At 55.6% G+C, this 27,802-nt stretch overlaps 12 protein-coding genes across 12 annotated transcripts; 8 read left to right on the plus strand and 4 right to left on the minus strand.

The window, feature by feature from the left end:
• The first annotated feature begins 946 nt into the window (after window positions 1-946).
• On the plus strand, window positions 947-2,299 carry SCHCODRAFT_02634656 (RNA-binding domain-containing protein). The gene is made up of 6 exons (XM_050345822.1): window positions 947-1,058; window positions 1,108-1,161; window positions 1,212-1,421; window positions 1,472-1,580; window positions 1,631-2,048; window positions 2,103-2,299. Exons 1-5 carry the CDS (start codon window positions 1,044-1,046, stop codon window positions 1,927-1,929), a joined length of 687 nt encoding a protein of 228 aa, XP_050198852.1. The 5' UTR covers window positions 947-1,043; the 3' UTR covers window positions 1,930-2,048; window positions 2,103-2,299.
• A 183-nt stretch (window positions 2,300-2,482) lies between these two features.
• Window positions 2,483-3,898, minus strand: SCHCODRAFT_02634661 (glycosyltransferase family 1 protein). The gene is made up of 5 exons (XM_003029746.2): window positions 3,535-3,898; window positions 3,327-3,472; window positions 3,075-3,278; window positions 2,924-3,024; window positions 2,483-2,871 (listed from the first exon to the last, which is right to left on the minus strand). The coding sequence occupies exons 1-5, from the start codon at window positions 3,677-3,679 to the stop codon at window positions 2,802-2,804; spliced, it is 666 nt and encodes a 221-aa protein (XP_003029792.1). The 5' UTR covers window positions 3,680-3,898; the 3' UTR covers window positions 2,483-2,801.
• Window positions 3,899-4,021: 123 nt separating this feature from the next.
• Window positions 4,022-5,055, plus strand: SCHCODRAFT_02634666 (uncharacterized protein). Its single transcript, XM_050345823.1, has 4 exons — window positions 4,022-4,230; window positions 4,281-4,730; window positions 4,787-4,880; window positions 4,932-5,055. Exons 1-2 carry the CDS (start codon window positions 4,127-4,129, stop codon window positions 4,699-4,701), a joined length of 525 nt encoding a protein of 174 aa, XP_050198853.1. The 5' UTR covers window positions 4,022-4,126; the 3' UTR covers window positions 4,702-4,730; window positions 4,787-4,880; window positions 4,932-5,055.
• On the plus strand, window positions 5,046-6,625 carry SCHCODRAFT_078251 (TPR-like protein). Its single transcript, XM_050347294.1, has 8 exons — window positions 5,046-5,064; window positions 5,114-5,311; window positions 5,367-5,546; window positions 5,600-5,764; window positions 5,817-5,925; window positions 5,973-6,029; window positions 6,084-6,244; window positions 6,297-6,625. Exons 2-8 carry the CDS (start codon window positions 5,125-5,127, stop codon window positions 6,566-6,568), a joined length of 1,131 nt encoding a protein of 376 aa, XP_050198854.1. The 5' UTR covers window positions 5,046-5,064; window positions 5,114-5,124; the 3' UTR covers window positions 6,569-6,625.
• Window positions 6,626-6,732: 107 nt separating this feature from the next.
• Window positions 6,733-9,450, plus strand: SCHCODRAFT_02510765 (uncharacterized protein; the record flags this gene model as incomplete). Its single annotated transcript, XM_003029344.2, has 6 exons — window positions 6,733-6,983; window positions 7,037-7,233; window positions 7,285-7,367; window positions 7,420-8,297; window positions 8,747-8,937; window positions 8,984-9,450. 6 exons carry the CDS (start codon window positions 6,733-6,735, stop codon window positions 9,448-9,450), a joined length of 2,067 nt encoding a protein of 688 aa, XP_003029390.1.
• A 51-nt stretch (window positions 9,451-9,501) lies between these two features.
• SCHCODRAFT_01203519 (uncharacterized protein) lies at window positions 9,502-9,754 on the minus strand (the record flags this gene model as incomplete). Its single annotated transcript, XM_003029747.2, has 2 exons — window positions 9,502-9,519; window positions 9,569-9,754. 2 exons carry the CDS (start codon window positions 9,752-9,754, stop codon window positions 9,502-9,504), a joined length of 204 nt encoding a protein of 67 aa, XP_003029793.2.
• A 95-nt stretch (window positions 9,755-9,849) lies between these two features.
• Window positions 9,850-20,820, plus strand: SCHCODRAFT_02585972 (uncharacterized protein). The gene is made up of 20 exons (XM_050343953.1): window positions 9,850-10,089; window positions 10,141-10,293; window positions 10,344-10,493; window positions 10,544-10,895; window positions 10,949-11,350; window positions 11,398-11,557; window positions 11,619-12,138; window positions 12,187-12,458; window positions 12,508-12,681; window positions 12,732-12,921; window positions 12,973-13,083; window positions 13,134-13,724; window positions 13,775-13,982; window positions 14,034-14,161; window positions 14,212-14,327; window positions 14,377-14,580; window positions 14,631-17,237; window positions 17,287-17,630; window positions 17,682-19,316; window positions 19,368-20,820. The coding sequence occupies exons 1-20, from the start codon at window positions 9,921-9,923 to the stop codon at window positions 20,653-20,655; spliced, it is 9,774 nt and encodes a 3,257-aa protein (XP_050198855.1). The 5' UTR covers window positions 9,850-9,920; the 3' UTR covers window positions 20,656-20,820.
• An 81-nt stretch (window positions 20,821-20,901) lies between these two features.
• Window positions 20,902-22,107, plus strand: SCHCODRAFT_058330 (kinase-like protein; the record flags this gene model as incomplete). Its single annotated transcript, XM_003029346.1, has 4 exons — window positions 20,902-21,165; window positions 21,220-21,324; window positions 21,377-21,894; window positions 21,942-22,107. The coding sequence occupies 4 exons, from the start codon at window positions 20,902-20,904 to the stop codon at window positions 22,105-22,107; spliced, it is 1,053 nt and encodes a 350-aa protein (XP_003029392.1).
• Window positions 22,108-22,631: 524 nt separating this feature from the next.
• SCHCODRAFT_02634684 (Yip1-domain-containing protein) lies at window positions 22,632-23,682 on the minus strand. Its single transcript, XM_003029748.2, has 4 exons — window positions 23,355-23,682; window positions 23,157-23,302; window positions 22,922-23,103; window positions 22,632-22,872 (listed from the first exon to the last, which is right to left on the minus strand). Exons 1-4 carry the CDS (start codon window positions 23,641-23,643, stop codon window positions 22,689-22,691), a joined length of 801 nt encoding a protein of 266 aa, XP_003029794.2. The 5' UTR covers window positions 23,644-23,682; the 3' UTR covers window positions 22,632-22,688.
• A 114-nt stretch (window positions 23,683-23,796) lies between these two features.
• On the plus strand, window positions 23,797-25,856 carry SCHCODRAFT_02670482 (uncharacterized protein; the record flags this gene model as incomplete). The annotated part of the gene is made up of 8 exons (XM_003029347.1): window positions 23,797-23,799; window positions 23,911-23,972; window positions 24,026-24,510; window positions 24,565-24,783; window positions 25,135-25,194; window positions 25,279-25,372; window positions 25,566-25,639; window positions 25,699-25,856. The coding sequence occupies 8 exons, from the start codon at window positions 23,797-23,799 to the stop codon at window positions 25,854-25,856; spliced, it is 1,155 nt and encodes a 384-aa protein (XP_003029393.1).
• Window positions 25,857-26,533: 677 nt separating this feature from the next.
• SCHCODRAFT_0269888 (uncharacterized protein) lies at window positions 26,534-26,987 on the plus strand (the record flags this gene model as incomplete). The annotated part of the gene is made up of 3 exons (XM_003029348.1): window positions 26,534-26,670; window positions 26,731-26,803; window positions 26,865-26,987. The coding sequence occupies 3 exons, from the start codon at window positions 26,534-26,536 to the stop codon at window positions 26,985-26,987; spliced, it is 333 nt and encodes a 110-aa protein (XP_003029394.1).
• Hyd5 (fungal hydrophobin) lies at window positions 26,979-27,664 on the minus strand. Its single transcript, XM_050342492.1, has 3 exons — window positions 27,358-27,664; window positions 27,222-27,309; window positions 26,979-27,168 (listed from the first exon to the last, which is right to left on the minus strand). Exons 1-3 carry the CDS (start codon window positions 27,495-27,497, stop codon window positions 27,121-27,123), a joined length of 276 nt encoding a protein of 91 aa, XP_050198856.1. The 5' UTR covers window positions 27,498-27,664; the 3' UTR covers window positions 26,979-27,120.
• Window positions 27,665-27,802: the final 138 nt, after the last annotated feature.

Below are 27,802 nucleotides of genomic sequence, written 5' to 3' on the forward strand. Positions count from 1 at the left end.
CTCTGTCCGCGCTTCGTTCTTCATCCCCCCCTTCTGTGGCGGCTCGCGAGTCCTTCATCACTTCATTCCGCACGGGCGCGAGGAAGAAGATATAAATGGAAGGAGTGTCGGGCACGGTAACCGCCTTCCAAGGTGGCGACGGCGGGCGTTATAAATTGGACGAGGGAAGAAAGAGATTGATATGGAGGCTGCCATGTTTTAGAGGGCAGTGAAGGCAGGGGTGCGAGCGTCCTCATCTACGCCACTGGTGTCATTGACTTGCTGTGCGAGAAGGGGGAGGTAAAAGGAAGAGGGATTGGGTGTAGGGAAATGAGAGGATAAATTTTCATTGGCAGTCGGCAGGAAGGTGTACCTGCAGTGCGGTGAGCGACCATCGTGCGTGAGCTGTCCCCTTAAGAGAGGTCAAGAGCGCAGGCCGTGGATCAGTAGACGGCGCTAAGTGCATGCAGTAAGGGCCAGGGAGAAGGAAATGTGGAGACATGAATCGACCTCCTCAGTAAATAAGCGAGGCGAAGAAAAATGAGGAGAGGGCGAGGGGGAATTAGCAAGGGAGCATTGTTGTGCTAGCACATGTTAGCAGAGAGCTCGCAGGCGCGAGAAAAAACTCCATTGCATTCAACCTCTATCGAAGACGGGCAAGATGCGCGTAAAAGGCTAGGGAGGCCTTTGAAGTTTGGGTCATTGTCATCCTACAAGCTCACTAGACCGAACACTCGCCAGTCGTGTCCGGAGGATCGAACACTTGAGTACATACCCGCTACGCAAGCAAGGTTGGAAGCCGGCCCCGCCGGAGCTTCTCTAGTTCGGATCCTATCTAAGTTTGCTTCCGGGAAGATCAACAAGGAGAATTCCCCTTTTGGAAGCTCTTTCTTGCGTTCGTGGGAAGCAATCGGACCGTGGCTTCCGTAAGCTTACTAATCCCCTGACAAACTTTTCGGGCCACCTTCGGCGTCGTCCAGAGCTTTCGCGAACGCTGGGCAAAGATTCATAAAGCGCGGTTGCCATTGTTCTCCGCTTTCCCTTTTCTCGGACTTACCCTCATCATGGCCTCACATTTGGTGCGTTGACTGGATATGCGAACGACGCGCAATATTGACTCCCAACCAGGCAAACATCTTCGGTACGGAGCAGGACCGCGTGAACTGCTCTTTCTACTACAAGGTACGCCCCAGAGACACGTCCCTCGGTATGTCATCTCACAAAGTATACAGATTGGCGCGTGTCGACACGGCGATCGCTGCTCGCGAAAGCACATCCGGCCCCCCTTCTCGCAGACTATCTTGCTCCCCAACGTGTATCACAACCCGGCCCATGACCCAGTATGCAAGCTGAACGAGAAGGAACTTCAAGAGGGCTTTGACGCAGTGTACGAAGACTTGTACTGCGAACTTGCGAAGTTCGGGCATCTGCTTGAGTTGCACGTACGTGGTCTTTGTCCTGGGTTCGCGTCAGTGACTAACTTGTGTTGTAGGTATGCGACAACGTTGGCGATCACTTGATTGGTAACGTATACGCACGCTACGAATGGGAGACCGAGGCGCAAGCTGCTGTAGACAACCTGAACGATAGGTGGTATGCAGGTGCGCAATTATTCTTCAGCAATTTGGGACAGAAAACTGAACATGCCTAGGTCGGCCACTCTACGCTGAGCTCTCCCCCGTGACGGACTTCCGCGAGGCTTGCTGCCGCCAGAACGAGAATGGCGAATGCAATCGCGGCGGGTTCTGCAATTTTATGCATTTGCGTCTCGCCTCCAAAGAGCTGGTTGAATCACTTCGCGTAGGGCAGCGTCTAGAGCGTCGCCTCAACCCGCAGAAGACTCAAGGTGGAGGTGGGGGCTGGGAGCCACGGAAGAGGGATCGCGAACGCAGCGCTAGCCCTCGTCGTGGCGGCCGTGATGCCGGTGAAGACCGCTGGACCAGGAAATAGCTGACGCGCCCATCTTTTCATGTAGCATTCCCTTCTTGACTCCTATAGGTTGTTACGCGTATAGGTATGGCGACCAATCACGGATCCGATTTAGCCTTGCAGGTGTCTCGAGACGCCAGGTTCGTGCACGGACTTTCGGTGATCTATATTGCTCTAGTAACCTGGAATAATAGACTCCGTTGTTTGTTCCTTCGATGCCGTGTCGGGGCTGGATTAGACAGCCCTCATCCTTGGGCAACGGAGACGGGTAGGTGGCGTTACACTGACCGCCTCTTGTAAGACGGGCCGTAAACTTCAGCTGGCTACCTTCATCATGTTGCGCTGTGTATTGAGTGGATGTGCAATAAGAGCTCCGCTTCGCAATTACGCTCAGAACTCGAGACGTGGCCGTAACGTCGCTTCTGGCTGATCCTTGACGGCCAGATTCAAGTGAAAGGTCAGTGAATCGTGGGAGACATGCGAGGGGAGGTGCACTCTATCAGCTCGGTGACAGCAGGCGAAGGTCACCGAGCAGGAGAAGTGTTGTGGCAAGAATCAGGCCCACGCCATCCTCGACTTCGTATCGCTCTGTTTTCGCGCTCTACCATTCATTACAATGACTTTGTAATCGATATTCATTGGCGCGCGCGGTGTGAGTCGTCAGGTATATAGGTGAACTGGTATGAAGGGAGACCAAGGCGTCCCAGAAATGTCCTGGTCGGTCATCGACGAGCACGGTTTTCTCCCCTTTTCTCAGCTGGATTCACGCGAGCCCGCGATGGGAGCTCGTGAGGAGCATACAGCGACTGCGCAGATTCTGAAGGGAACGTCCATTGCGCAGTTCAGAGCGTTGATGCCAAGCCTTGTACGCGAAGGAAGGCAATCGTCGGAGGCTAGACCAAACAACCGTAGCATTCCCCACGGCCTCCATCCTGAAGGACCTGCGCCCACTGTACGATAAATCTGCCGGTGGCAAGTATAAGGCACGGGAAGCTATCGCGAGTTGGATGCGCACCTATCTGCAAACGAGCGCAGGATCTTACCAGTGAGGGAAAGACCCTTTACGCGAGCGAACGACTCCACGTAAATGACGCGAGGACATCTCAGACCAAAGAACTGGCTTTCGGTGAGCTAACGGCCTCGGTTAAGAGTGTATGGTGGCATACCTTGTTCACATACGCCGCGAGGGCCAGAGTGCAGCAGGTGCCCGGACCGTTCAGAATGAGCACGTCAGCGACGGGATTCTTCAATGTGAAAGGCGCCACCGTCATATAGTAGACGCAAACACGGAAGGACCGCATCGCAGACAGTGGCACGGTGAATAAAGGTTGATGGACTCGGCGTGCCCGGGGAAGCACCGTCAAGGAGAACTGCACAGCCCGGTCAGTGTATGCCATCCGATCTCATCGTGGACATACGGCAGAACGAGGGCCCTTGGCATTCTCGAGATCTATAGCCTTCTGAGCGCTGAGCGCGTCGCCTTCGCTGATGAAGTAGGTGCGCGGGGTATAGCGGTCGAAGTCAAGGCCTGAGAGCAGCGCCAGCGCTTCGCTGGTATGGCCACCTGATTTGCGAGAATGTTGTCACGTCTTGGCTCTTTGACTGAAATAGCTTCCTGAGCCTCACCTGAGCCTAGGAAAACTGCGATACTACAGGTCGACGCCGGACTCGAACGTCGAGATCTTGGCTTGGCTCCAGGCAGGATCAGGTAGATTCGGAGAGCCGCCAGGGTTACCCCGAGCGCTATCGTGGTACATATCGATTGGAGCATGTTGCCGTCCGTTTGTGCACAAAAGGGCCTAAGGCGTATGCTGGTGGGAAAGTCTTGGAAGACGCACAACATCCGAGTGAGAAGGTTGAACGGCCGAGGCAAGTGAGAAGCATAACAATCAACGTGAGAAAGAATTGTCAGCAAAGTATCTTGACGGCTGATTCTGGGAGGCCTATCCTGAAGCAGAAAAGGCGTACATTTTGAGGATGTCAGTGTACGAGGACAACAAGGGTCGCCGTGTGAATCCCGGCAGAACCCGAATCAACTTTGATGTGATGGGGCACGTGTGCAACGCGTCTTATCCCCGGTTCACGTCACTTTCACGGCGCGTCCATCTCGGTCTCGCACAAGGACGTGCCACTTCAACTCCATTCGACGGAGCTGGACAAAAGACCCTCATAACCACGCTATAGCTCAATCTAGTTACAGAGAGCCGCCCAGATATCAATGGATTCTCCAGTCGTCGACGCTATAGACGCGCAGATTGTGAACCATCTCAGGGCATTTGCGCAAGAGGCGGCCGACAGATGTATGCCAGCGGCGTCTAGATGGTAAGCATGGAAGTTCCATGTATCAATGTGTGGCGTGACCCCTCTCATAGGGCCTCGGAGCTTGTCTTGGCGACTGCACCTGCTTTTCGAAGGCAAAGGCCACATTTCCTCACGTCAACTCCGGCCCGTCCTCGAAGCGCTCGCATGACGCCACAGAGCCCTGAATCTCCAACGAGACCCAGCGTACCCTCGACCTCATACAGAGATCTCCGTGCTCCACCTGCTCCCCAGAGTTTAGAAGACGAATTCTCCCGCGAACGGCACCTTGAGGCTGGGGACAAGGATGTGCTGGACGCCGCACGCGCCCTGATAGAGGCCCGCGAATTTCGCCGTGCTGCGAAACTCTTGGAGCACCATGCCAGCTCAAAGGCAAAATATCTGTACACATACAGTCGCTTTCTCGTACGCTGCTATGACTCTCGAGGACCTGAACAGGATGATTTATCTAGCTATCTAGGCCAGCGAGAGTGATTACTTTCGAGACTGGTATCTAAGCGACTGTAAGGTGATCATCTCGCGTGCGATGGCTCGGGTACTCATGCCACCTTCAACGCAGACTCGAGGGTCCCGCCCATCGAGCCGGCCAATCTTGAACTCGTCGAGATAATGCTGGAAGTCTCGGGGAAATCTGACCCGTGGACGCTCTTTCTGTGAGACCGCTTCTTTTTCTTCCCGTAACGCTAGCTGAATCATGCGCTTAGAAAGGGTCTTTTCTTTCTGCGTTGTGGCTGCAGAGCAGAAGGCATAGAAAACCTGATCCTGGCTATCGAGAAAGAGCCTTGGCTATATCCAGCCTGGATGTTGCTTCAGGCTCATGTTAGAGACGCTGAAGAGGTAACGATCCGCGTCGGTCGCTATCGCGAAACTCACCCCTTGTCCCAGGTTTCCCACCTCATGCCACTGCTGCCGGTGCCTCCCAGTCACCCAATGGCGCGTATCTTCCAGATCAAAAGCGCGTTAACCTTCATGTCCGGAGGCGACTACGAACTCGAGATCTGTGACCATCTCTTACAATCGGATGTCTTTCCGAACAGTCCCTGGATAATGGGCCTTCGGGCCTGCGTCTTGAGCGACCTCCACGGTATGGTCCCCATACAATTGTCCCTATCGCTCACCCGATTGACGACCATTGGTAGAGTACGATAGGGCAGAGCAGCAATTCGATCATATTTTTGAGATGGACCCCCAACGCATTGAATGGGTAGACATGTACTCGAACGTACTCCTCGTGACGCAACAGAAGGTCAAACTCGCCAAGATTGCGCACGAGTTCGTTGCCCTCGCCAAAGACCGTCCGGAAGTCTGTGTCGCAATAGGTAATATTGGTCATGTCGTCCCGCCCAACCATCGTATTCTAACGAGAGCGCAGGCAACCACTTCGCGCTGCGGGCTGAACACATGAAGGCTGTGAAGTACTTTCGCCGAGCGGCAGAGCTTGATTGTACTTTGACGGGTCCTTGGACCTTAATGGGACACGAGTTGGTCGAAATGAAGAACTCGCACGAAGCCATGGATGCGTATCGTCGTGCGCTGTGTGAGTGGCTCCTAGGGTCACTCAATAATTAACAAGGCTGATTTTATTCAAGCCCTCAACCGTCGAGATTACCGTGCGTGGTACGGGCTCGCCCAGGCGTCGGAACTCTTGTCGATGAAGGAGAATGCATTGTACTACTATCAGAACGCAGTCGCATTGAAGTGGGTACTAACCTGCGAAAGTATACACGACTGACGCGTAATGATAGGCCTTACGACGTCCGTATGCTGCAAGGCTTGGCGCAATGCTACGAGAACATGGGGCGGTCAGTCTGATGCGGCTGCTACCCTGTTTCTGACCGCTGACCATTGTTGTACAGACTCCGCGAGGCTGTCGACTGCCTTAGACGTGTTCTATACGCCGCAAGCCCCCACGAGCAATTCAGCACGCTCAAGCTGGCATCCCTACATCGCATCATGGGTGAATACCGAGAGGCTGCGTCTTATCACCATCGTATCGTCCAGATCTGCAACGCGGAGAGTACGTCTTAACGCTGCGACCGCTCTATTATACTTGACTAACTATTCAATAGACCGTCCTATCGCTGATTATGCGAAGTCAACGCTGGAAGTTGCGAATTACCACATGCATAACCCCGGCGGTAACCTGCATCTCGCGCGCGAGCTACTAGCGGTTGTCGCGCAAAGTAACGCCGAGGATGTCGACAAGGCCCAGGAGATGTTGAAGGAAGTCAACGAAATGCTGAAAGCTCGGCAGGCAAAGGCTGTTGCGACAAAGTCTTCCCAGGTCGAGCTCAAGAGACTTGCAGCGGGACAGAGTCATGAAAGGATGGACACTCAATAGTCACGCGATCGCTCTTTGTATTCCGTAGGCTTTCATGGTAACAGCCATTGTTTCGTCCGTCGGATGGGAAGGAAAGGCTGGTGAGATGAGAGCCAAGCTTGCGAGGCCGGCCCTAAAGTCATAGTGAGTCACGCGCCTACGAGGTCTAAACACACCACGATTCGATGACAGCACTGGGCGCAAACCAAACGGCGTTTATCCCTTACTACCCTCCGCAAAGCATCCAGAATGGATCTTCGCAAAGCCAGACTTTGGTCCCCAGGCAAAAACCGGTGCCAAATGGCACATCGGCCCCGGTAGCGGGACCCTCTACCGCTGCTGCTGGCACGTCTACCCAGGCGGAGGCCAAGAAACCTCCGAAAATCAAGAAGCGAACGCAGCAAGAGGAGGAGCTGATGGCACAGACGGCTGCGAGGTGCGCTTTTTGGCTTGTTTGTCTTGGCGAGTACTGATCGGTGTGATTTGCAGGTTTGCAGAACGGCTCGCGGCGGACCAGCAGGCGACGCTGAAGCCAGACGTTGACACCCCCTTCGTGGACGCTGAAGATGTGGTCAGGCGGTTATTACCGTACCACATATACCAGCAGCCCAAGGAGGATCTCGAGAAGTTAACATCGCCCAAAGGGAAGGGGAAGGCAGAGGACGACATTCGTAGCGAGATAGCAGGTGAGTTTCCCGTTCGGTCCAGACGCAATATATGCTTACTCCCGTAATCAGAGATGAAGTTTGCCCTTGAATGCCACAAGCGAAAGCGCAAACTTCACGATCGTTTATACAACATGCGCGTTAGAGAGGGTAGGGTATGTTATATGCTCACTAACCTTTCTTTCCTGCGTCTGACCCTTCGTGCAGCGACAATCTCCCGCAGACCAGGCCTTCTATCTCGAACAGGTCGTCTCTGACGCGGAGCGGGCGGAGATAGCTTGGCTGAGCTCTGAGGTCAAGAGCGCACGCTCTGAATTGGATCGCTTGGAACGCGTCAAACGAGCGAAAGAGCAAGCCGCGCGGCAATCTACAGCACCCACGACGACGACATTCTACGTCCCGCCCGCCACAGCCCCGCAGACACAATACTACCAGTACCCGTACACATATGCGCAGGGCTATGGATCTGGACAACCTCTCACGTTTCAGCCATACATGCCTCCGCAGTATGCGACTTCAAGTACTCCCACGACTACCTCGGCTGCTGCGTCGCCTGCCCCAACGTTCACGACCGCTGTGCCGTCCCCGGCCCCGACGCAGGCGGCTCCAGGGGCTTACGCATCATATTACCAAGCGACTGCAAACCAAGGCTTTCCTACGATGGGCCAGCCTCAAGTGCAGTCCTCTACACCGAAGCCGCCTCCCGCCCCACAACCTGCGACGTCGACTTCTTCGGCCAGCCCAGCTGCCTCGTCCGCTCCCAAGCTGCCACCGAACGGCACCTTTCCCCTCAACATCCCTGTCACGTATCTGCCAGCCCTAAAAGCGCTGAGCATCGTCCCGGTGAACGCCTCCGAAGTCCAGCCTGGCGCGCCTCAGCCAGCTGCCGTCATTAAGGGGACTACGCCAAATGGCCAAGTCGCCCTGGACATCTGCATCGCCGCGCTGAAGCCGAATCAGCTAGGTGGACTGTCGTTGATCATCAACAAGATGATGCCAAATAAGAATGCGCAGGCGACTGGGGCTAGCGCGTCGAGTTCGGGGACGCCGGGCGCAGGACCGTCGGGGGGAAGTAGTGGGTCTGCGTAATTGGATTAGCGCTGACGTTCTTCGTTGTACCTTACCAATAATGCCACATCTGTTGTATCATACACTCCGGGCGCTGTCTGGTTCCATGCGACCTGTAGGGAACTCAGCTGGTTGTCGATGTTGTGTTGCGATGGCTGGTTTACTGAACAATGAAGTCCGTTTCTTTTGTGGCGCTATCGGACCGAGTGCCCGTGCTGATGCTGTTGCACGCTACCTGGCTGTCGCGCTTTCGGATGGTATGCCATCGTCCGCGAGCAGGACGACCACCCCGGACTAGTCTGGGCCACTCATGACACATGTAAAGCGGAGAGTTACCCAGAGGAAACATGCTGTGCACCTGGTGAGCTGGAATAAGCGCCGTGTGCCCCCTACCATTGCTGACCAGCATCAAGTTCGATTGCCTGCTCTACCAACTCTATGTGCTCTCATTTCTCCTCTCCCCCAGTCTCCTCGTCCTCTTCTTGCGAAGCATACTTCAGTTTCACTGCACACGGCCTCGTAGCTTCGATGGGAGGTTAGGGCTACTGTCCTTCGTCATCCTGAACATCATCTTCAACATTCCGCCCATATGGCAGCATAGTAGAGGTGGTGCACTAGGGGAGGCAGAAGCATCGCTTTTGGACTTTGTGGGATTAGGTGTGTGCTGTCCCCTCCTGCCGATTCCATCGTTGACACGTCTCAGACCGCACACCGTCGAAAGCTCGCCTGCTGGCATTGGACTGGTTCATCCAATTTATCCAGCTCATCTGCATCGTATTCGCGTACCAGAGCTCCGATTCGCCATCGCACGATATCCTCCCAGTCCACAACGATCCACCACCAGACACGGGCAAGATATTTCGGACTACCGCCCAAGCCACACAGGAAGACGGCGATCTCATCATGGATATCACTATTACCCATATTATACGACTGCTTCGGGCGCGAGTTACTACCCCCCTAGCGCGGGACTATACTCCGCCATCGAGAGCATCGTTGCTCCCCGTGCGCGACCCTATGACCTTCCTCCTTCGCGGCAGGGCGGGGAGTCTCGGGGAGAGTATGGCGGCGTCTAGGCTCGCGAGGGGTACAGAACAGGGGGACAATCGCGAGGACGCGGACGAGGGGCAGGGTGCCAGAACCGGTCGAATACCAGGTGGTCTCGATTGATTATGGACATGTGTCGTCTGCTGGAATGACGGCTGTACTATGGCGGGGGCTTCACCACTTCCGCTTCATCTTCAACTGCGTGAGCTACTGGCTGGAAGCGAAGGTAAGGTGAGCGTACCGCCGTTTGCAGGCATTCCTTGAAGGCGGCAAATTCCTTCCCGCAGATGTCCTTACGGACATCAGTGTAGACCTTGAGAATGCAGTCTCCATAGACAGTCGCCTGTGAAGCGCAGGTCGTCGTCGTATGCGCGGCAAGCCTCGCCAGCGGCTTCGCTGTCGTCGACGTCGCGGCAGGCGAGGACATGGTGGGCGGGACGGAGTGCGCGTTGATGATGCAATCACGCGTCGGTGGTGATGCGCCGCGGTAATAGTCTAAGCGCGCTTCGCTTCGCCCCTCTCCTCCTCCGTCCACTAGTATAAACCAGCGCTTTATACCCAACAACTCTGAAATGCGCTGAAGGACGTAGGAGATGATGGCTGCGTCGATCAACGTCTATTTGCTTATTGCTCTCATCTGCATCGTCGTCGGTCTCATCTTGTTCTCCTTCTACTTCAACCGCCTTATTGGCCTCATACTCGGCTTGATACTACGAGTGCTCTGGTGGGGATCCGGTGCTGAAAGTGCATGGGTACACATTGGTGTGTGACTTGCATAGTGTTACATGTCAAGCGATTGAAGGAGAGTTGCAGGTTCCATCCACTTCTCCCTTCTCTCGGGCCGCATCCTCATCAAGAATGTCGCGTACCATTCCTCGAATCAGACTATCCGTATCGTCAAGGGTAGGATTCAATGGCGCTACTGGAACAGGAGAACCATGGAAGAGAGCGACGTGGGCAAGCAGGGTGCGTTCAGGACGCGAGCGAGTAGGGTATGGCACTAACCATCGCCTTAGAGAAGTTCCCGTGCCGTATACAGGTCTCTCTTCAGGGCTTTGAGTGGTTCATGTACAACAGAACACCGGCCTACGACAATATAGTCGCTCAGATGATGCAGCAAGACCATGTAGGTCAACCGGTCGAGCGTCGCAAGAGCTTCATGTCAGGTGCGTGAGCTAGTATACGTCCCTACGCCGTAAACTCATCATGCGCATAGAATGGACGACACAGTCCGCTGCGGCCCAGCTTCCTCCGGCCATCGTGTCTCTGCTGAAGTGGATCAAGCTGCAGTTGCCCAGCCTTGACTTCAACGACGTCCTGCCCATTGGTATCGACATCACCAAAGGTCTCATCATCGCTGGAAATCATGCTACCCCCAATCTTCTGGTCGCGGAGTTCAGCAAGTCGGAGGGCTGGTACGGGACGACGCAGGCTCGCTCCAAGCTCGACCTTTACAGGCAAACCATGACACTCCATTTTCATTCCCCCATCATTCGCTTCGTTCAGAATGAAGACTACGCGCAACCCATGAACACTCTCGGTGAAGGTGTGCGCCAGAAGGCTGAGGAGTGCGCATCCTTCCTATCACTTGTCGTGTGAAGAGTACTGACCCTTGCTCCAGGAGTGAGAAGTTCGCCCATGCGTGCACAAGTTCCCCTTTCTTAGCTCATCATGGGTTCATGAAGCTCTGGCGCTCGCTGAAACTACGCTCTTTTGTAAACTCCAAATTCCTGAACCGTCGTCAACCGCACTCGTACGCCCCGCGCTTCCATCTCCGGGGTCGCAAGAACGCAACGGACGAGGATGATGGTCCTTTCGACCCAGATGCGGAATACGCTATTGAAAGAGACATCATCGAAGCGAAGGTGCTAGAGCTCGAGTACTTCGTCGATGTTGTTGGCGACGTTCCTCCCGGTGGTGGCGGAGATGAGATCGGGAATGGAGACGTACCTCCGGACTGGGGTGTTGATCTCGTCATTAAGGGAGGGACTCTCCGATACGGACCGTGGGCGGATCGACAACGGTGAGTAGATGGATCTTTGGACGAGTACCTCGCTGAAGCCTTCAAAGCGCCGAGCTTCAGAAGGTCTTTTTCCCTGCTTCGTACCATAATGCTTCGAAGACGCCGAAGTTGAGCCCGGGGGACAAACGACAATGGACTTCGCTGCGGGTATTCATTGAGTTGCGCGATAGCACTATGCTGCATATCCCCTTTAGAGAGGCGAGCAAGGTGAGCTACCATTTTTGCCGCATTCTGGCGTTATTCTCGTGATTCTGAACATTTGATCCAGAACTGGCAATACGACGGCATCACCGTCCCTCCACCCCGTCCTCGCAAGCGCGAACCAGCTTGGCTCCATCTGGCCGCCGATGACAATTCGACAATCGCGTATGTTATGCCCATGATTGCGACAGCAGACACCGAAGCGTACGAAGCAACGCTGGAGGTGCACTTGGACAGCGTCAAGGTCACCAGCAGCCTCAACGACATCGAGCTTGTGAACGCGCAGCTCCTGCGTATCCATGGGGCTCTGCCATCACCTCTGCAATGGAACGCTCCGCGGACATGGGAAATCGGCGTGTCGCTGAGGCAGCCCGTCTTGTACCTTCTTCGCGATCACGTCAACATGTTCACCGACCTGATCAAAGACTGGACGAGCGGCCCGCCGAGTGACTATCTGCGCTGGGTACCCGTGAACTACGTGTTCAAGATCGACTGCCGAGGAGGCGACAGTCATGGCGGCTACGAGCTACACACGTATGTCAACGACAACAATGTCATCGACAGGCCGCTTGTGAAGGAGGACAATGGTAGGCGTCGTGATCTGTTCGCTTTCCACCCACTCACAAGTATCACAGCCATGCTCACTATGTTCGGGCCTCACTTGACGTCGGAGATCGTCATACCGTCGGACAAGTTCCGTCCTGATCATGCGACAGTCACCTTCACTCTCGATGCCCCCGATGTGCGCTTGAAGTTCTCGTTACCGAAGTGGAATACGCATGCGTTGCACGCACCGGCTGGCGGGTATGACATTGGCACACTCGGCGACTTCAGGATCACGGGAAGCTACTTGTACTGGGCATTCATGAGGAACGACACTGTGGACAAGCTCAAGTTGACGTTCACTGTGCGTATAATCAGGAGGCTGGCCATGGCTTGCTGACAACCTTCGCTAGGGCACTCACGTTGCGTATAAAGCGCTTGGCTGGACTGTCCGATACTTCATGGTACTCAAGGATAATTACTTTGGGTCGTTTACCCATTACTCGACCCTCGCGGAGTTTCTTGAGAAGCAGAAGGCCGGGGAGCCTCTAGGGGATCCGGTTCTCAAGAAGTATCGAGAAGGACAGGTGCGCTTCTTCACGCCCTATTCAACTTGCTTTACTCATCAGCTTTCAAGAACAACATGCTCGAGGTGGAGATGACCGTGCTTGTGCACGACAGTATGCTTGTCGTGCCTTGTGCGCTGCATGCGTACGCCCGTCCGGGACATCTAACCGAAGACAACGACGCGGGAATGATGGGCCCAAGTCTACTTCTGCGGGCCTCTCAGCTTGAGCTACACTTCCGGATGAACGACTTCTATATGGGTAAGTCCTGATAGCCCGCTGGATTCATTGGACTGATACAATGATATATAGAGATGTCCCTGAACATCGACAATGCCGTAGGCCATTTGGAGAACGACTTTCCGCAGGTCATCAAGTACTCGCCGCCCAAGAGAGTCGCCAAGGAGGTGTTGGCGATAGACGGTAAGCCCTTTTACACGGACATCCTGTCATGATATCTTACGCTTGTGCAGGGCTTGACATTACCGCCCATCGTTTATTCGGTCCCGTTCCCTCCACCGTTACATACGTATGTATCTGGGAGATCGACGTCGGCCGCGTCAATGTGATAGTAACCGCGCAAGAGGCTCAACTACTGGGCTCCGCTGGGAAGTCTTTTGGTCTCAACTTCGCCGACACTGCGAACGCGCCGGCCCCACAGTTTCAGGCGCCTACCTATCCCGACTTGACTTTCCTCAAGGTCAGACTGCACCGATTGGACGCCACATGGAACGCAGGCAACGCATGCCTTGTCATCTCCTTAGACGACGGTTTCAAGATAGACAGCAATGATCGTGGCGGTCTGATGTTCAGGAAGAACACGAGCGTCAGAGTTCCACGCATTTCGTTCAGGGCGTTGCTATCCCCCGATGTGGTCAACTTCCGACGACATTGGTTCGAAGCCGCAGAAGCTATGACGGACATCTACTTGGACATCTACTCCGCCCCAAAGGGATGGAAGGATCTCTCGCGCGCTCAGTCAACATTCGTGCGAGAGCAAGACGCGCCAACCGGACGCGCCAAACGGATGTTTACGCCTCCGCGCATGCAACCGGCCCTTCCAGGTACTTTTCGAGATGCTGCGAAATTTCATCTGTCTAATGCCTTGCAATAGGCCGTGGGCTACACAAGAATGGCGTCTATCTACCGCAGCCAGCTCTCGTCATCCCAACCCGTGCTGCAACACTAGACGGTCGATACGAGGATGAACTCAAGCCAGACAATGTCAAGCTCATCAACAGGCCGTGGTCGAAACTCGAGCAGCTCTCCGAATCAGAAAGGGAGGACGGAGCGACAGAGCTCGAACGGGACGCTCGCCTAGCGTCAGTCACTGAGAAACGCGCGCTGCATGCACCTGACTGTTTTTTTGACAGTACCCAGCGGCTTGCGCCTCCCGATTTCATGTCTGCTGCCGACAACGAGGCCTCAAGCAGCTGCGACGAATCCGACGACGAGGATCTGACGGATGGTTCCAGCTCAGACGAGGACCTGTCTGATATTGGTAAGCCTCAGATTATGCCTCCATTCCAATCGCACTGACCGATACTGGAGACGAGTCACAGAACGCAAAATTGCTGAGAGAATATGCTCGAGTCACTCGCAGATTCACCTCCACCGACTTCGATTACCCGTCTTTGTTGGATGACAGGCCGATCACTCTCCTATATGTAAGGGTACGGCCGATTGCTGAGCCGACATTTATACTGAACGCCGTAGGACGTGGTTGGTGATACCGAACCCGAAGTCAAATCGATGGAAAGGCCAAGCGCTACATCGCCACGGTCGCCAATATCAGGGACACCTCCCAGAAATGACATCAGCACCACAGTGTTCCGTGCGCGTTGCTCGCGGACGAACCTGCGACTTACGCCTCTCATCGCTCCAGTGATAGAAAGCCTGCTTTCGAGCACAGAGACCATTGTGAGTCCGCTTTTGCGGCAGCTGAATCCATCCTCATATTGCCCGTGCAGCAACCCAGCCCTGAGCTGTTCATCGATGGCCTCTTGGCTGACTCTGTTTCCGAGGCAGTCCGCGGTGACCCAGACATTCAGGAGAATATGCTGGACTTGACGGTTCATGCTATTACTTGCCGATTCTTCAACACGCTTCCCGTCTCGGACGTCAACCATGCTGCTACTTTCCCCGACGATGAGGGTCGACCTGCTGCCGGAAGTCATCCCGCGATGGTCATGACGCTGCTGTCACTCCATGACCTCAACGTCAAAGCCAGTACTTCGGAGCACGAAAAGCGCGCAGGAGTGCAATTGGGCGACCTTTCTCTCTCGCTGGCCGTCGTCCAGAACAATCGTCGCTATGCAGACACCGTGGAGCATGGTCAGCACGTATTCGCTGTGTCCGTCGAGGACCTCGCGGCCAACATATCGGGGAAGACGAGCGACGTTTCCTTCGGAGTAGCGAACCTGCGCCTGGGTCAGGCTGCGCCAGGATACATCCTAGCATCGTGCATTCCTATAGTGAAGCAGGCAAAGGATGCGGGCTCAACGATCAACGCTTGGTCGCGTCGGGTTACGGGCATGAAGATGGCGTTGTTGGATAGCATCGTCAGAGCCACTGACGGGCGGCCGGTCATCGACCCTCTTTCGACCATTCAACCATCGTTTTTCGTTCAAAGCGGACCATCGTTCCAGCTCAGAACCGACCCAACGTTTCGCTTCCTGTTCTACACGCGCAGCTGCTTATGGGACGTTCGCAAAGATGGCAAGACGGTTGTGCCAGTGGACTCCTCTATCGCGGAGCTCCAGCCACTGCTCTTGTCGCGGCTGCTCCAGTTGGACACGGAGCTTACCGACGATGAGCAACTCGACACCCTGCATGCTATGCTCCCAAAAATCCGCACGGACCGATCCGAGACCTTACCGACGCCTTTGCCATCGCATATGCACCTAGGCTTCGAGCGTCTGAGTTTGATACTCCTCGACAGCAGTGGGACCGCGCACAACGAGATCAATCTGTCGAACTTCGAGGTCAATTGTTGGAGAAATACGCTGGAGCTCTTACGTGATACGGCCCCGCCATCCGCGTCGCAATGGTCTCTGAAGGGCCCGTACTCGCAGTCGGTAGCCAAAACCATCTTGTCCGTGTCGTCCGGGGAGGTCGACGTGGTCATACATCCGACTCTCATCTCCTTCGCGCAATTTGTGCTGCCAATCCGAAAGCCACTGGTCGCATTGATCCGGAAGCATTCGAAGCCCACATCCTCCCCTGTGAGCGCCACAGCACATCCTACGCATCCCGCGATCACGGATGTCACTTGCTCTCTGAAGGGCTTGCGCGTGCGTGCAGTTGCTGCGAACCTCACGACTGAGTTTGGTTTCCGCGACCTTCAGATTGTCGTCTCCTCAAACAACGTCCTGCACCGCCATGCTGCAAATTACGCGTTAGCCTTTCGCGAGGTGTTCTTCCGAGGTCGCACCCCATCCGACGCAAGTAAACGCAGCGGGCAAGACGTTCTGGCCTCCCTTAGCCTCGAAGATGGCAAGATCAGCCTGATCGAGCGTGGGCCAGAAGAATTGCCAAAGCTGGTGCTTCAGCTGCATCGGATCCACCTGTCGGTGCCACGCAGCGCTCTCCGCCTGTATAGGTTCATAGAAGAGTGGAGGTCCGACTTCCTTCCGGGCCTTGAAGCCACGTTGAAACCCATATTGTCGGAACTGAAGGATACAGCTCCGGAGCCGTCGAACCCATCCCCTTCGCCTTCACCATGGTCTATGATGCATGTGCACGCACAGCTATCTGCTGCCCTCATCTCACTTCAAGTGATGCACGGGACCTGGCTTTCCTGGGCTGTCAACGACATCGTCGCGTATACTCACACTCCGGGATTGTCAGTTCAGCCTGCTCCACGCGCGTTTGGTCTACAACTTGGATCTCAAGTCTTTTCGGTATCGTCATCCCCCGACGTCATGTCTGCGCCCAGCGGGACCCGTGTCAAGCTGGATCTCCCTCGCATACTGCTTTCCGGTCGATGGGAGGAAGTCCGCGGATTGGATATGCTCGTGTTGGTCGATTTTCTGCAGGCGACTGTCCGCCCCTCACATTGGGACACATTATTGGCCGTGCAACAGAAGTTCGGGCGCGATTTCAACGACCTCATGCAGCTCGTACAGCAGACAAGCACCAAACGCGCGCAGGCGACATCCGCGGATCAGGAGCCACCTTCGCCTTTCCAGGGCCCGACCCCGGCGCCTTCCAGCCCAATATACCGCGTACACTTCAAGATGCGTGGCTTTCGCATTGGCCTCGATGGCGCTGCCTCTACTTTGTTCCTCGAATGTCAAGATATTGGCGGGCAGCTTCAGAACGTCGTCAACCAGAACTGGGACGTATTCTTGAGCGATTTGGCACTGTCCCTCGCGCCCAGAACTGCTCCTCAGGGAACGGGATCGTCTTTCAATAGGGCCCTTCGATCCGCGTTCGTCATCATCGACTTCAAGGTGAAGGGGGAGAAGGGTGTCGGCGCCTCCAATGACCGCCTCAATATCGACGTGACCAAGATACATGCAGTCATGCAGCCTAGTTCCATTGGCGAATTGGGTGACTTTGTCGATGACATCCAGGTTTGTTCGACGATCGGCCTTTCGCTGGTATTTCTAACCGTCACTCTAGGTCGAGATCATGCAACGACAGCAGGAGCGTGCTCAGGAGCTCGCTGCCTTCAAGGAGAAAACCCAAACCATCATGCGTACGTTCGATGTAAAGGCGTCCACGGCGGAGATCAAGGAGACGCCTTCGCTGCTCAGCGACTACGTCCTTAATGTGACCGTGCGCAACGTCGGGTTCGCATTCCCGGTCATCCGCGATGTCGATCTCGAGTTGCCTCAACGAGGGCGGAAGAAGCAGAATGCGGTACGAGCCTTCTTGGTCTCGATCAAGAGCCTGGGATTCGGTACACAGCGTGGCGAAAGTGGACAAGCATCTATCGAGAACTTCTCCTTCCAGTTCGTCTCTCGGTGAGCTTCTCATACCCATTGCATGTTGGAATCAGCTCACCTTTCTTACAGCTTCCGTCAATCTGTACCAGCCGATTTCCTGGGGGACAATCATCAGACCCGCAATCGTCTTTTGCATCCGTCTCTGCGAGCGCAAGTGCGTGCCTCGGGCTCAGCTGCCTCACGACAAGTGTGGGTCAAGTCGGCCATCACGGGCTTCGTGCTAGACCTCGATTCTTCCATCTCCGACTACGTGTTCTCGCTTGTCGACGTCTATCGTCAAGGAAAGGAACGATTGGACCGATTCTCCCTTCCCCATGTGCCGTCAGCTCCTGTCATAGAGTCACCTACCGTTTCGTCGTCGGCGCCCAAGGCTCCCGCATCCAGCATCTTCGCTAGCCTCACGTTCCAAAGCGGCAAGATTCGAATGTACAGCCAAGCCGCCTCCAAGCTCTCGAGCGCATATAGTGCACCTCATCGACAGCAGTCGGACGAACAGATCCTGGAGATGGGAGCCGAAGTGTTCAACCTCCCTGTGTTTACACTCTGGATGGAGTACCGAGCCCTTCCTGTTACCATGAAGCAGGGTTCCGCTGACGATGCTCCCTCGATACTCATGTTCAAGAGCACGGTACATTCCTCGCAGAACACGCTGCGGCCGACATTACTGCCATTCATCTCGGAGCTGGTTGGTCATATTAATAATCGCATGCGACGAGTCAGCCTGAGAGTGCCCCCCGTACCGGCACGCTCTCCCCGAGGCAATCCAGCTGGCACCCCCCTCCCAAGTACAGCTCCATCGACACCAGGTCCATCACAGATCCTGCCTGAAGCGCGCGTTGCTACATCTTCGTCCAGCATGCAAATCAGCTTCAGCCTCCGAATCGACCAGTCTAAGCTTGAGCTGACCTGCCAGCCCGACGTCAATGTCGTGGCTGGCGTGCACTGGGACAGTGGAGGCTTCATGGTCAACGTGTCCCCTGGCGCTCGTAAAGTGACGTTCACCGGCGCCGTCGGTGGCTTGACCATCGGGCTGAAGCACGGCTTCCTTAGCGAAGAATGTGTTAAGCTTGATGCGCGAAACCTTGCCTTCTCCGCCGACTTCGCGAAGACGAGAACAGGCGAGGGGACGCCGCTCAGCTCCATATCGCTGGTGGTCGACACAGAGTTCTTGGGTGGCTTCCGCTTCTCGCGGTTGCAGGACGTGCTCTGCTTCAAAGCTGTCTGGTTAGACAGAATCCCGACTTTCCAGAACACCGCCCAGGAAACAACTGCTCTACGCCTTCCGTCCGAAGCCACTCTACCATCTACCATGCCTTCCACTCCTTCGCAGTCGCAGCAGTCGCAGCCCAGTCAACCGAAGCAGGACGTCTCCGTGATGGTTCTTTTCCGCACGCGCCGCCTGGATCTGGAGGCTGACCTTGGCCAGTCAATCAGCAACGTATCGCTGGGTATCAAGGACATCGTCTTGCGCACCGTCATCACAGAGGCCACGCACGAGCTCTCCCTCTCGGTTGGCGACGTCGTTCTGAACGCAAAGGGCAACATATCTGGGCACTCCGATGTGTCCAACTTCGTGTTCTCGACCATTCGGAGGATGCCTTCTGACGAAGGATTGCAGCAAGAGAAGATGCTGGAGCTGCGCATGACCAGCGGTACGCTTATTCTGGAGCTCGAGTCTGACCATCAGAAGCTGTTGCATTATCGGTGAGCTCAAAATCTATTCCTATATCGCCTTCGCTGAGCAAAATTGTGTAGTGCGGAACCTATGGAAGTGGAGATCTTCGACGACTGGTCGATGGTCGCATCCATGCGCGACTCGGATAGGAGGCCACTGGACTTGGCGTTCGTCGTGCGCAGCCCTGAGATCGTAGCGATCGTGACCGTCGCGACGATCCCAAAGCTCATGTCCTACGCCAACAAATTCAGTGCAAACCTGGACGCACAGCGAGAGGGTGCCAGTAGGGAGTCAAAGGCTTTCCGCATCGCGCGTACGCCAAAGCCAGATCATCCGCTGTCTGCCGTGGCAGAGGCGATGCTCGTGTCGGCGCGGGCGCGCTTCAAGGAAGCTGAGACAGCGTTGGTGTATGTCATCAAGCAGCGTATGAGCTTACGCCTAGATTACCTCCGCCTTGTCGTCTTCCCCCGCACCATGTTCGACACGGAGGTCGCCCAATTCGTTGCTCGCGATGTTCAGGCGCAGCTTACCCGGCTGGTCGAGTCGGAGCAAACCCACGCCGAGCGCGACATACGTCTATCATTCTCGTCGATGACTATCTCGAAGTACATCCAGGTTGGACGCGGTGCACCAGCGGAAGGTCCTCACGCAGACGGTCGCGCTTGGCTTAACGCCCTCAGCGCGCACTCAACCGAAGCGACCATCGTCGGCCTACCCTCCATGCGTATCCGCATGCGCAGCACCGAGCGCGCGCGCGAGCTTGCGTACGAATTCCACAGCCGCTTCGATCGGCGCGACGGCCAGCGCGCTCAGGAGGACATCTTCATCACACTCAACGTCGCGCTCTACTCGTGGCTCACCCTCCTGCGCAAGAACCTCACGCGGGAGATGGACCAGGTGCGCGCGGCGGAGGACTGGCGCACAGCGCTCGCGGCACGGCGGCCAGACTCATATGCCATCGGCGAGGGCACGCGCAGCGCGACCATGCCAGCTCAGGAGCGGCCAGGGAGGTCGAGTGTGGGGGCGAGCGTGATGACGAAGGCGGTGTCGCACGACCAGGGTACGGTGTTCCCAATTGTGCGCGACCCATCAACCCAGCCGCCGTCGCCAAACCCCTCGTCAGAGGGAGGCAAGCGACGCGAGCTGGTGTACAAGCCCGGGGCGCGACACATCGAGCGATTGACGATGCGGCAGCTCGGCGAGGCGACACCGGACGTGATGCATCCATTCTTCATGAAGAAGGCTGGCTTCAGTTTGGAGGATTCGCTGCCGCAATACGTGCACGAGTACGCGACAACGCCGTTGGAGGAGATCATGGAGGTGCTACTGAAGCTGTACAGTAGACAGCTGCTGTCGGGAGCAGGATGAGAGGCCGATGATATTGCTTCCAGAGGACTGTCGAGAGATCTATTTTACTTATAGGTATTAATATTAAAACGGAGGAACTTTCTACACGCCGCAGCTCGTCCAGTAGTACTGAGTCTATATGCAGTCTTCTTGCTAATTCTTTCTTGCTCACGAACAACAACCGGCAAATTCCGTACGAGTGGACATTGTTCCATATACGGCGTCCTTTGTTCTTTGCTCCTAACCATCAGTATCCGCACCGTCAATATGCTTGACGAATGGTCGAACAACCTGTTGGTACACGATCCTATGCGAATATATCGCGCGAAGCGCGACGCTAGCCACAAGACCGTGGCAGCGAAGTACCATATCCTGGGCTTCATTTCGTCCGGCACGTACGGGCGCGTCTACAAGGCTCAGAGCCACGGAGATCCAGGAAGACTGCATGCTATCAAGAAGTTTAAGCCAGACAAGGAGGGCGACGTGATTACATACACTGGTATCAGCCAAAGTGCAATACGGGAGATCGCAGTGCGTGGAACCTCTGTGTTGTCCGTAGTACTCTATCGCTGACCAGTCTCTTAGCTGAACCGCGAGATAAGCCACGAGAATGTTGTCTCGTTGCGCGAAGTCATCCTCGAGGACAAGTCGATCTACATGGTGTTTGAGTACGCGGAGCATGACTTTCTGGTATGTTTCTTGTCCGTCTGCGTGGGACCCGACCTTAGTACTCACATATCAGCAAGTCATTCACCATCACTCCCAAACGCTGCGGACACCACTTCCCACAAGTCTCCTCAAATCATTGACTTACCAGCTGCTGAACGGCCTGCTTTACCTTCATTCTGCACACATCCTGCACCGTGACCTGAAGCCAGCCAACATCCTGATCACCTCAAATGGTGTGGTGAAGATCGGGGACCTTGGGCTTGCGCGCCTGATCCACGAACCCCTCCAGCCACTTTTCGCAGGCGACAAGGTGGTCGTCACCATCTGGTATCGCGCACCGGAGCTGCTGTTGGGCGCGAAGCATTACCACAAGGCTATCGACTGCTGGGCTGTCGGCTGTGTCCTCGCCGAACTCGCGAGCCTGCGCCCAATCTTCAAAGGCGAGGAGGCGAAGCTCGACTCGAAGAAGAACGTGCCCTTCCAGCGCGACCAGCTCATCAAGATATTCGAGGTGATCGGGACACCTACGGAGCGCGAATGGCCAGGGGTCGTCGACATGCCTGAGTATCACAACATGAAGCGACTGGACCAGTGAGCTCACTTACCCTTGCTTGCCATCATTGGCTCATCGCTCGCAGGATGAGTAACCGTCTAGCGGAGTGGTGCACCAATCGTATCCGAAGTCCCGCAGGCGTCGACCTTATCAGGAGCCTCTTCATATACGACCCGGACGTTCGCCTAACAGCTCACGACGCCCTGCGGCACAAGTGGTTCCATGAGGACCCGAAGCCAACAAAGAAGTGAGTAGACACCCTTGTACCGACCTGAGTCTCTCTGATGCCTACGGCCAGCGTCTTCGACGGTCTTGCAACATCGCAGCTTCCCCCGTACCGTCGTATCACGCAAGACGATGCGCCGTCTACCATGTCGAATGCTCTTCCGCCCCATGCTGGCATACCGGGCGGTCAGACGCACGGTGGACCTTTCGGTCAGAGCAAACCCGGTACGAATAGCTCGAATAGCTTTGGCAGCGCTGGTGGCCCAGGACCCAGAAAGAAGCAGAGGATTTAAGCGAGGGGAGAATACTTGCTGGTATTGAGCTATCTACTTGCGTTCAGATATACGTACGGGAGCAGGCATCGACTGGTTCTCTCGTTCCCTCCAAAGTTGGCGCTCGAAAGCGCGGCAGACGAAATGACTCATGCACGCTGTTCGGTCCCGGTCATCAGCAGGGCGGGCTCGTGCGGAATGCGCTCAGGCGACCACGCTTTGGATCCAACAAAACCCTTCCTTTCCGTATACAAAAGGGAAATTCGCTATCCGTCTGCTTTGAGCTGCTTGATCCATTGGTTGAGAGCGATGAAATACTAGTACACACGCATGCATTATTTGGCTGTACCAGTTCCGTCGAAGACACTGAGCAAAGCGAAGCATCCGTACAGTAATAAAACGGGGTATGCGACCAAGACGCGCTGCTGCGACATCTGCAAGACCGAGACGAAGATGCCTGATGCAGAGTAGGTACACCACAAGACGGAGAGGAAGGACAAGAGGTAGCCGAACATGCCGCTACGCGCAGGTCAGAATCAGCCATTGTGAAAGAAGGAAGTACACTCACTCGAGGGTCACCATGACACTGACGGCGCTCACGCCGACCATGGGTAGCAAGCAGTATCCGAGCACGGAAGTAACACGGAAGGCATCGATGGGTCGTTCAGACATGAGGTTGAGGAGAATGTAGAGGGACATGGATCCAAACAGCCCAACGCCGTAGATGTAGCCGAAATTAGGCTTGCCGGACTAGCAGCAGGTCAGGGCTGATCTCAAATGGGAGGGGGGGAGAGCGGACGCACTAGCAGAAGGAACATCCCAAAGCAAAAGACGTAGATAATCGGTCCTGCGAGGTCGGCATCGTCCATGATGTGTTCGTCTATGCGGCTCATTGGATTGAGGACCGTCATCGACTTGCCGCGTATGTGAGAGAAGTTGATGCCGAGCTCTATGGCACAAGTTGAGCTGGAGGACGAGTTGTAGGAAGTATAACGACGCACCCTCCAGCAATGGTGGCTCTCCCTCAAAACCACCTGTCCCAAACGCTGTCCACCAGGGTTGCTGCGTCTGGATATTGCCGCCATACGCTGGGGCCGCTCCCTGTGGTCTTATAGAGCCCTGAGAGCCCATGGTGCCCTCAAGACTTGGCCGCGAGCCCGGATAAAAGCCGCCGGCATCGGGGGAGGCGGGCGCGTAGAACTGGAGTGGAGTCGCCTGAGGCTGGAGGTTCTGGGCGTAGTACGCGCTCTGGGAGCCCGAGGCGCCGTATGGGTTTTGATCTTGCCACATTGGAGGCAGGTACGAGGAGGAGACGGTGGTGGCGGTCGAGGACGAGATGCGCAGGCGGCTGCCGTCCACGTCGCGGGCGCTTCATCGTCACGTGGGAGTGAACGCCCCTCATTTCCAAAATTGTTGCCGGATTCGTTCTTCCCTTGTGCCATCATGGTGAGTTTTGCGAGCTGCTGGAGTATGCCTGTGCTGACCCAGAATGTGTTTCATAGCCTCAGGTACGGTCTTACGCAGCGATCAAGAGGAGGGGAACTCAATTCAGCCTAGAACGAATATATCGAGGAGCACATCAAGCGGCATGGAAGAAGGCTAGATTACTTCGAGAAGAAGTGCGTCCTCTTTCCCTGCACATACCCAATCCTCTGATCGACCCCCTCCCCAGGCGCAAGAAGGAGGCCCGTGAGGCTCACAAGTTCTCCGCGCATGCTCAGAAGGCGTTTGGTCTGAAGGCCAAGATCCTCCATGCTAGACGGCACGCCGAGAAGGTCCAGCTCAAGAAGACCCTCAAGGCCCACGACGAGCGCAATGTCAAGCAGGCCGACAGCTCAGCTACTCCCGAGGGCGCCCTCCCCACCTACCTCCTCGATCGCGAGGGCCAGAAGGATGCGAAGGCGCTCTCCAGCGCGATCAAGCAGAAGCGGAAGGACAAGGCGGCCAAGTACGCCGTCCCTCTGCCGAAAGTACGCGGCATCGCGGAGGACGAGATGTTCAAGGTGATGCGCACGGGGAAGAGCAAGAGCAAGAGCTGGAAGCGTATGGTCACGAAGGCGACGTTCGTCGGCGAGGGCTTCACGCGCAAGCCGGTCAAGATGGAGCGCTTCGTGCGCCCGATGGCGTTGCGGTACAAGAAGGCGAATGTAACACATCGTGCGTGGTTGCCTCCTCAGGAAGTATCGCGCACGTTCTGACCCATTCCCTCAGCCGACTTGAAGGCGACCTTCCAGCTCCAGATCCTGGGCGTCAAGAAGAACCCCCAGTCTCCCATGTACACTCAGCTCGGTGTCATGACCAAGGGTACCGTCATCGAGGTCAACGTCTCCGAGCTCGGAATGGTCACCACCGGAGGCAAGGTCGTCTTCGGCAAGTACGCCCAGATCACCAACAATCCCGAAAACGACGGCTGCATCAACGCTGTCCTCCGTATGTCTCGCATCCCCATCACTGTCGCACCGTCACTGACTGGCCATCAGTTGTATAATTTGGATCTTTGGTTGCTGTTCTTGGACCGTCCTTTTGCTGTATCCCTAGGCCCCTTTCGTAGTAGTAGACACCCTCACGCCCATGCTTCACATACCGCACTATGCATCGACATCATGCTTTATGGCTCGCACTCACCCACGCCCTTGTCTTCAAGCTCAGTCCCCCCAACTTGACAACATTGAAGAGACGGATCGGCCACGCCACGAAAATCAACATGTGCGCACGTGACGCAAATGTCTTCCGCCTCGAGTCTCTGACTTGGCCTAAACGCAATCCTCCTTAGCTCAATAGGGCCGAACGTTGCACTGGAACCTCTCATCTGGGCTATCATCTGCGTTCGGTGCGTATCCGGTATGTCATTGCCAACATTTTATGGCTGCGCACTCCAGTAGCTGCACAAGTACATTGCTCCCACACTCCCAATGAGCTCCGTAGGCCGAGTGACGAGCCACTCCCAGCTGGTGGTGGGCTTCGATGCGAGGCGCGAAGCCCTGGTCCTCACTCCGACTTGCTCCAAAATCACCAGCTGGTACGTCCAAAGCCTTGCAACCCTGCACGACTCCTACGCGTCGCGCCGAGAAGTCGACGCCCACTCGGAGGGCCAAGTCCGCGGGGCTGCTCAGTATATAAGTTACGGAGTGGTCGACATACAGATCCCAACACAGCGATCTCCTGTTCGCTTCGCTCTGCGTTTCTCCCCATCTTTCGTATCTGAACCCCAGCATGCGCTTCACCGCCATCGTCACGCTCTTCGCCCTCGCTGGCCTTTCCATCGCCGCTAATTGCCCGCCTGGCCGTACGTCTCTGCCCACCTTCCCTCCCTCAATTACCCTCGCTAAGATGTAACCTCTTCAGTCGCCGCCTATGCGTCCTTGACGGGCTGCCGCGCGGACGCCTCCGAGGGCGCATGCCACGGCCTGCGCGACCTCTGCAAGGATGTGGGGACGAACTATCCGGGACACGAGGGCAAGCAGACCTTCGTGTGCGACATTGACGAGGAATGCACAAACTAGAGGAGGGCGATATGGTCTGGCATTTCGACTATGCACGCGGAGCAGTATTAATCAATTCGAACGTTTTCTAGTCTGGTCGACAGTTGTAGGAGAGCGTCGCAGTATCATTATGGAAGTGGATGCCCTTCTCGGCATTCTCCGATACGCATGGGCCTAGGTCAGAGTCCGCATCTGGCAGCTCTTGTAGCTTGACCCCCGCCACATTCCCGACGTTTAATTCGATTGCTTTCGTGTGCAGCGAGGATGATGAAGTCTTACTTTCGCATTCGGACCGCCAGTAACATACTCGACGACATGTCAGTTTCGTCCTTTCCCGTTATCACGTTTAGAGGGTCACTACGCCTACACACCATGCACGACTTTGTTTGCAGAGCATGAGGACCCATCGGCAGGCGGTGACTCAGCTGCTTCCCAACTCTTTTGTGGCTCCACTGGATCGTCCCGAAACAATAAACACGAAGTCGGTCAGCCCTGCGAATGATGCTCTACCTCTAGCAGCCTGCAGCTGCGTGACTGTTCATCCGCGACCAAACGCCTCTATGTGTGAAGGGATAGCATCGCGTATCCTTCCGCAACCAACCAAACCAGCTTCCCGAGAGACTGTAAAAGAGGGTCGCTCATCGGTACGTGTTAGCGCCTTCGAGTCCTCCACTCGTTGCCTTCATCGACCGTCAACCATGCGCTTCACTAGCTCTGTCTTCACCTTCTTCTCCCTCGTTGGCCTCTCTTCGACTGTCTTGCCCTGCTGGCAGCGCGTCCCTTTCTCTTATGGCTACGGGATAAGCAATCGGCGGACTATTGTCCTCAGTGCCGAGTTCGTGCTACCTAACGGGATGTCGGGGCAGCGGCGGGTGTAATCCCACGATGTCGCCAGATCTGCGGGCTCGCCAGCGGGAAGCGGCAGCGAGCTCTGCCCGCAGTGTCTGCAGTCCTGCAGTAATAAACCAGTACGTGAAAAGGGCAGATCCAAAGGCATGGGGTGAAGTGGCGAAATTGTTTAACGCTTAGGACTTAGATGGTAATTCGATCTGGAAAGTTTGGGTCTCGCACAACCTCGCGTGCAACTCGGCGAACGCCGACATCAACCGTGACTCAAACGTCACATCTTCCATCCAAGGCGAAGGCGGTTGAGATGGCATGCATTGCTTTGTCTGGCGGTCAGATATATTATTGAAAAAAGACATAGATCGGACTCGCTGTAAGTGCACTCCGGGCTGGATACGAATCAGCGTACAACATATCTCGACCCAGTGAGCTCGGATGTTTACACTCCCAAGATCGTAGGCTTGCAGCCGGCATTTAAGATGCCATTCTGGGTTACAGCACGTATTAGCATAGCGGGAATGGGATGAACAAGATACGCACCTGGTCGGTCTTGTCGCAGCAGACAGTCTGCCCTTGACACCTGGTGCCGCCGATCCCGATTATCGAGGTTTGGGTACAGCCTTTCCCACTGAAGCAGAGGATAAGTATGGGGAAGTGCATGTAAGGATAGACGTACATCAAGCCAGAGATGTCGGTCCTGATTGCGTTCTCATTGCAGCACCATATCCCTTCTGCACTGCATCCCGATGCGCTTGGTAGGGCGCCGACGCCGAGCAGAGACGAAGCGAAGAGAGCGCTGAGGGCGACGACGCGCATGACCTCGAAGATGGGCGGCGGGGGAAAGCAGGGGTAAGTACCAACAGCGTCCAGAGACAAAGAGGTGGAAATGTATAAGGATTGCGCTCTGCTGGTCTTTTATACCGACCGACGACCGCAAAGCCCGAGCACGAGATGCCCTCATCCGAGGGCTCGATCGAAATTGCCTATATATCGGCGTGCTTTTCTGTCACTATATCAGGGGAGCTGTCAGGAGATATTAAACAGAGCAAACCTATCGAGCAGGTGCCCTCGCCTACTGATAGGTATTTCGGCTCTTTGCTCCAATCGCACTATACATACCT

This window comes from Schizophyllum commune (assembly GCF_000143185.2).
Source record: "Schizophyllum commune H4-8 unplaced genomic scaffold SCHCOscaffold_9, whole genome shotgun sequence".
Lineage (NCBI taxonomy): Eukaryota > Fungi > Basidiomycota > Agaricomycetes > Agaricales > Schizophyllaceae > Schizophyllum > Schizophyllum commune.

Bases quoted from the DNA above. Each gene is read 5' to 3' on its own strand.
- SCHCODRAFT_02634656 (XM_050345822.1), top strand. The intron at 1,162-1,211 runs GTACGCCCCAGA...CAAAGTATACAG, and splicing joins ACTGCTCTTTCTACTACAAG to ATTGGCGCGTGTCGACACGG. The intron at 1,422-1,471 runs GTACGTGGTCTT...CTTGTGTTGTAG, and splicing joins GGCATCTGCTTGAGTTGCAC to GTATGCGACAACGTTGGCGA.
- SCHCODRAFT_02634661 (XM_003029746.2), bottom strand. From the start codon at position 3,679: ATGCTCCAATCGATATGTACCACGATAGCGCTCGGGGTAACCCTGGCG. The intron at 3,473-3,534 runs GTGAGGCTCAGG...CTCGCAAATCAG, and splicing joins CGCAGTTTTCCTAGGCTCAG to GTGGCCATACCAGCGAAGCG. The intron at 3,279-3,326 runs GTATGTCCACGA...CGGGCTGTGCAG, and splicing joins CCAAGGGCCCTCGTTCTGCC to TTCTCCTTGACGGTGCTTCC.
- SCHCODRAFT_02634666 (XM_050345823.1), top strand. From the start codon at position 4,127: ATGGATTCTCCAGTCGTCGACGCTATAGACGCGCAGATTGTGAACCAT. The intron at 4,231-4,280 runs GTAAGCATGGAA...CCCCTCTCATAG, and splicing joins ATGCCAGCGGCGTCTAGATG to GGCCTCGGAGCTTGTCTTGG.
- SCHCODRAFT_078251 (XM_050347294.1), top strand. From the start codon at position 5,125: ATGCCACTGCTGCCGGTGCCTCCCAGTCACCCAATGGCGCGTATCTTC. The intron at 5,312-5,366 runs GTATGGTCCCCA...GACCATTGGTAG, and splicing joins CGTCTTGAGCGACCTCCACG to AGTACGATAGGGCAGAGCAG. The intron at 5,547-5,599 runs GTAATATTGGTC...ACGAGAGCGCAG, and splicing joins GGAAGTCTGTGTCGCAATAG to GCAACCACTTCGCGCTGCGG.
- SCHCODRAFT_02585972 (XM_050343953.1), top strand. From the start codon at position 9,921: ATGATGGCTGCGTCGATCAACGTCTATTTGCTTATTGCTCTCATCTGC. The intron at 10,494-10,543 runs GTGCGTGAGCTA...TCATGCGCATAG, and splicing joins TCGCAAGAGCTTCATGTCAG to AATGGACGACACAGTCCGCT. The intron at 19,317-19,367 runs GTGAGCTCAAAA...AAAATTGTGTAG, and splicing joins CAGAAGCTGTTGCATTATCG to TGCGGAACCTATGGAAGTGG.
- SCHCODRAFT_02634684 (XM_003029748.2), bottom strand. From the start codon at position 23,643: ATGTGGCAAGATCAAAACCCATACGGCGCCTCGGGCTCCCAGAGCGCG. The intron at 23,303-23,354 runs GTGCGTCGTTAT...CTTGTGCCATAG, and splicing joins AGAGCCACCATTGCTGGAGG to AGCTCGGCATCAACTTCTCT. The intron at 22,873-22,921 runs GTGAGTGTACTT...ACCTGCGCGTAG, and splicing joins AGTGTCATGGTGACCCTCGA to CGGCATGTTCGGCTACCTCT.
- Hyd5 (XM_050342492.1), bottom strand. From the start codon at position 27,497: ATGCGCGTCGTCGCCCTCAGCGCTCTCTTCGCTTCGTCTCTGCTCGGC. The intron at 27,310-27,357 runs GTACGTCTATCC...CCTCTGCTTCAG, and splicing joins ACCGACATCTCTGGCTTGAT to TGGGAAAGGCTGTACCCAAA. The intron at 27,169-27,221 runs GTGCGTATCTTG...GCTGTAACCCAG, and splicing joins GCTGCGACAAGACCGACCAG to AATGGCATCTTAAATGCCGG.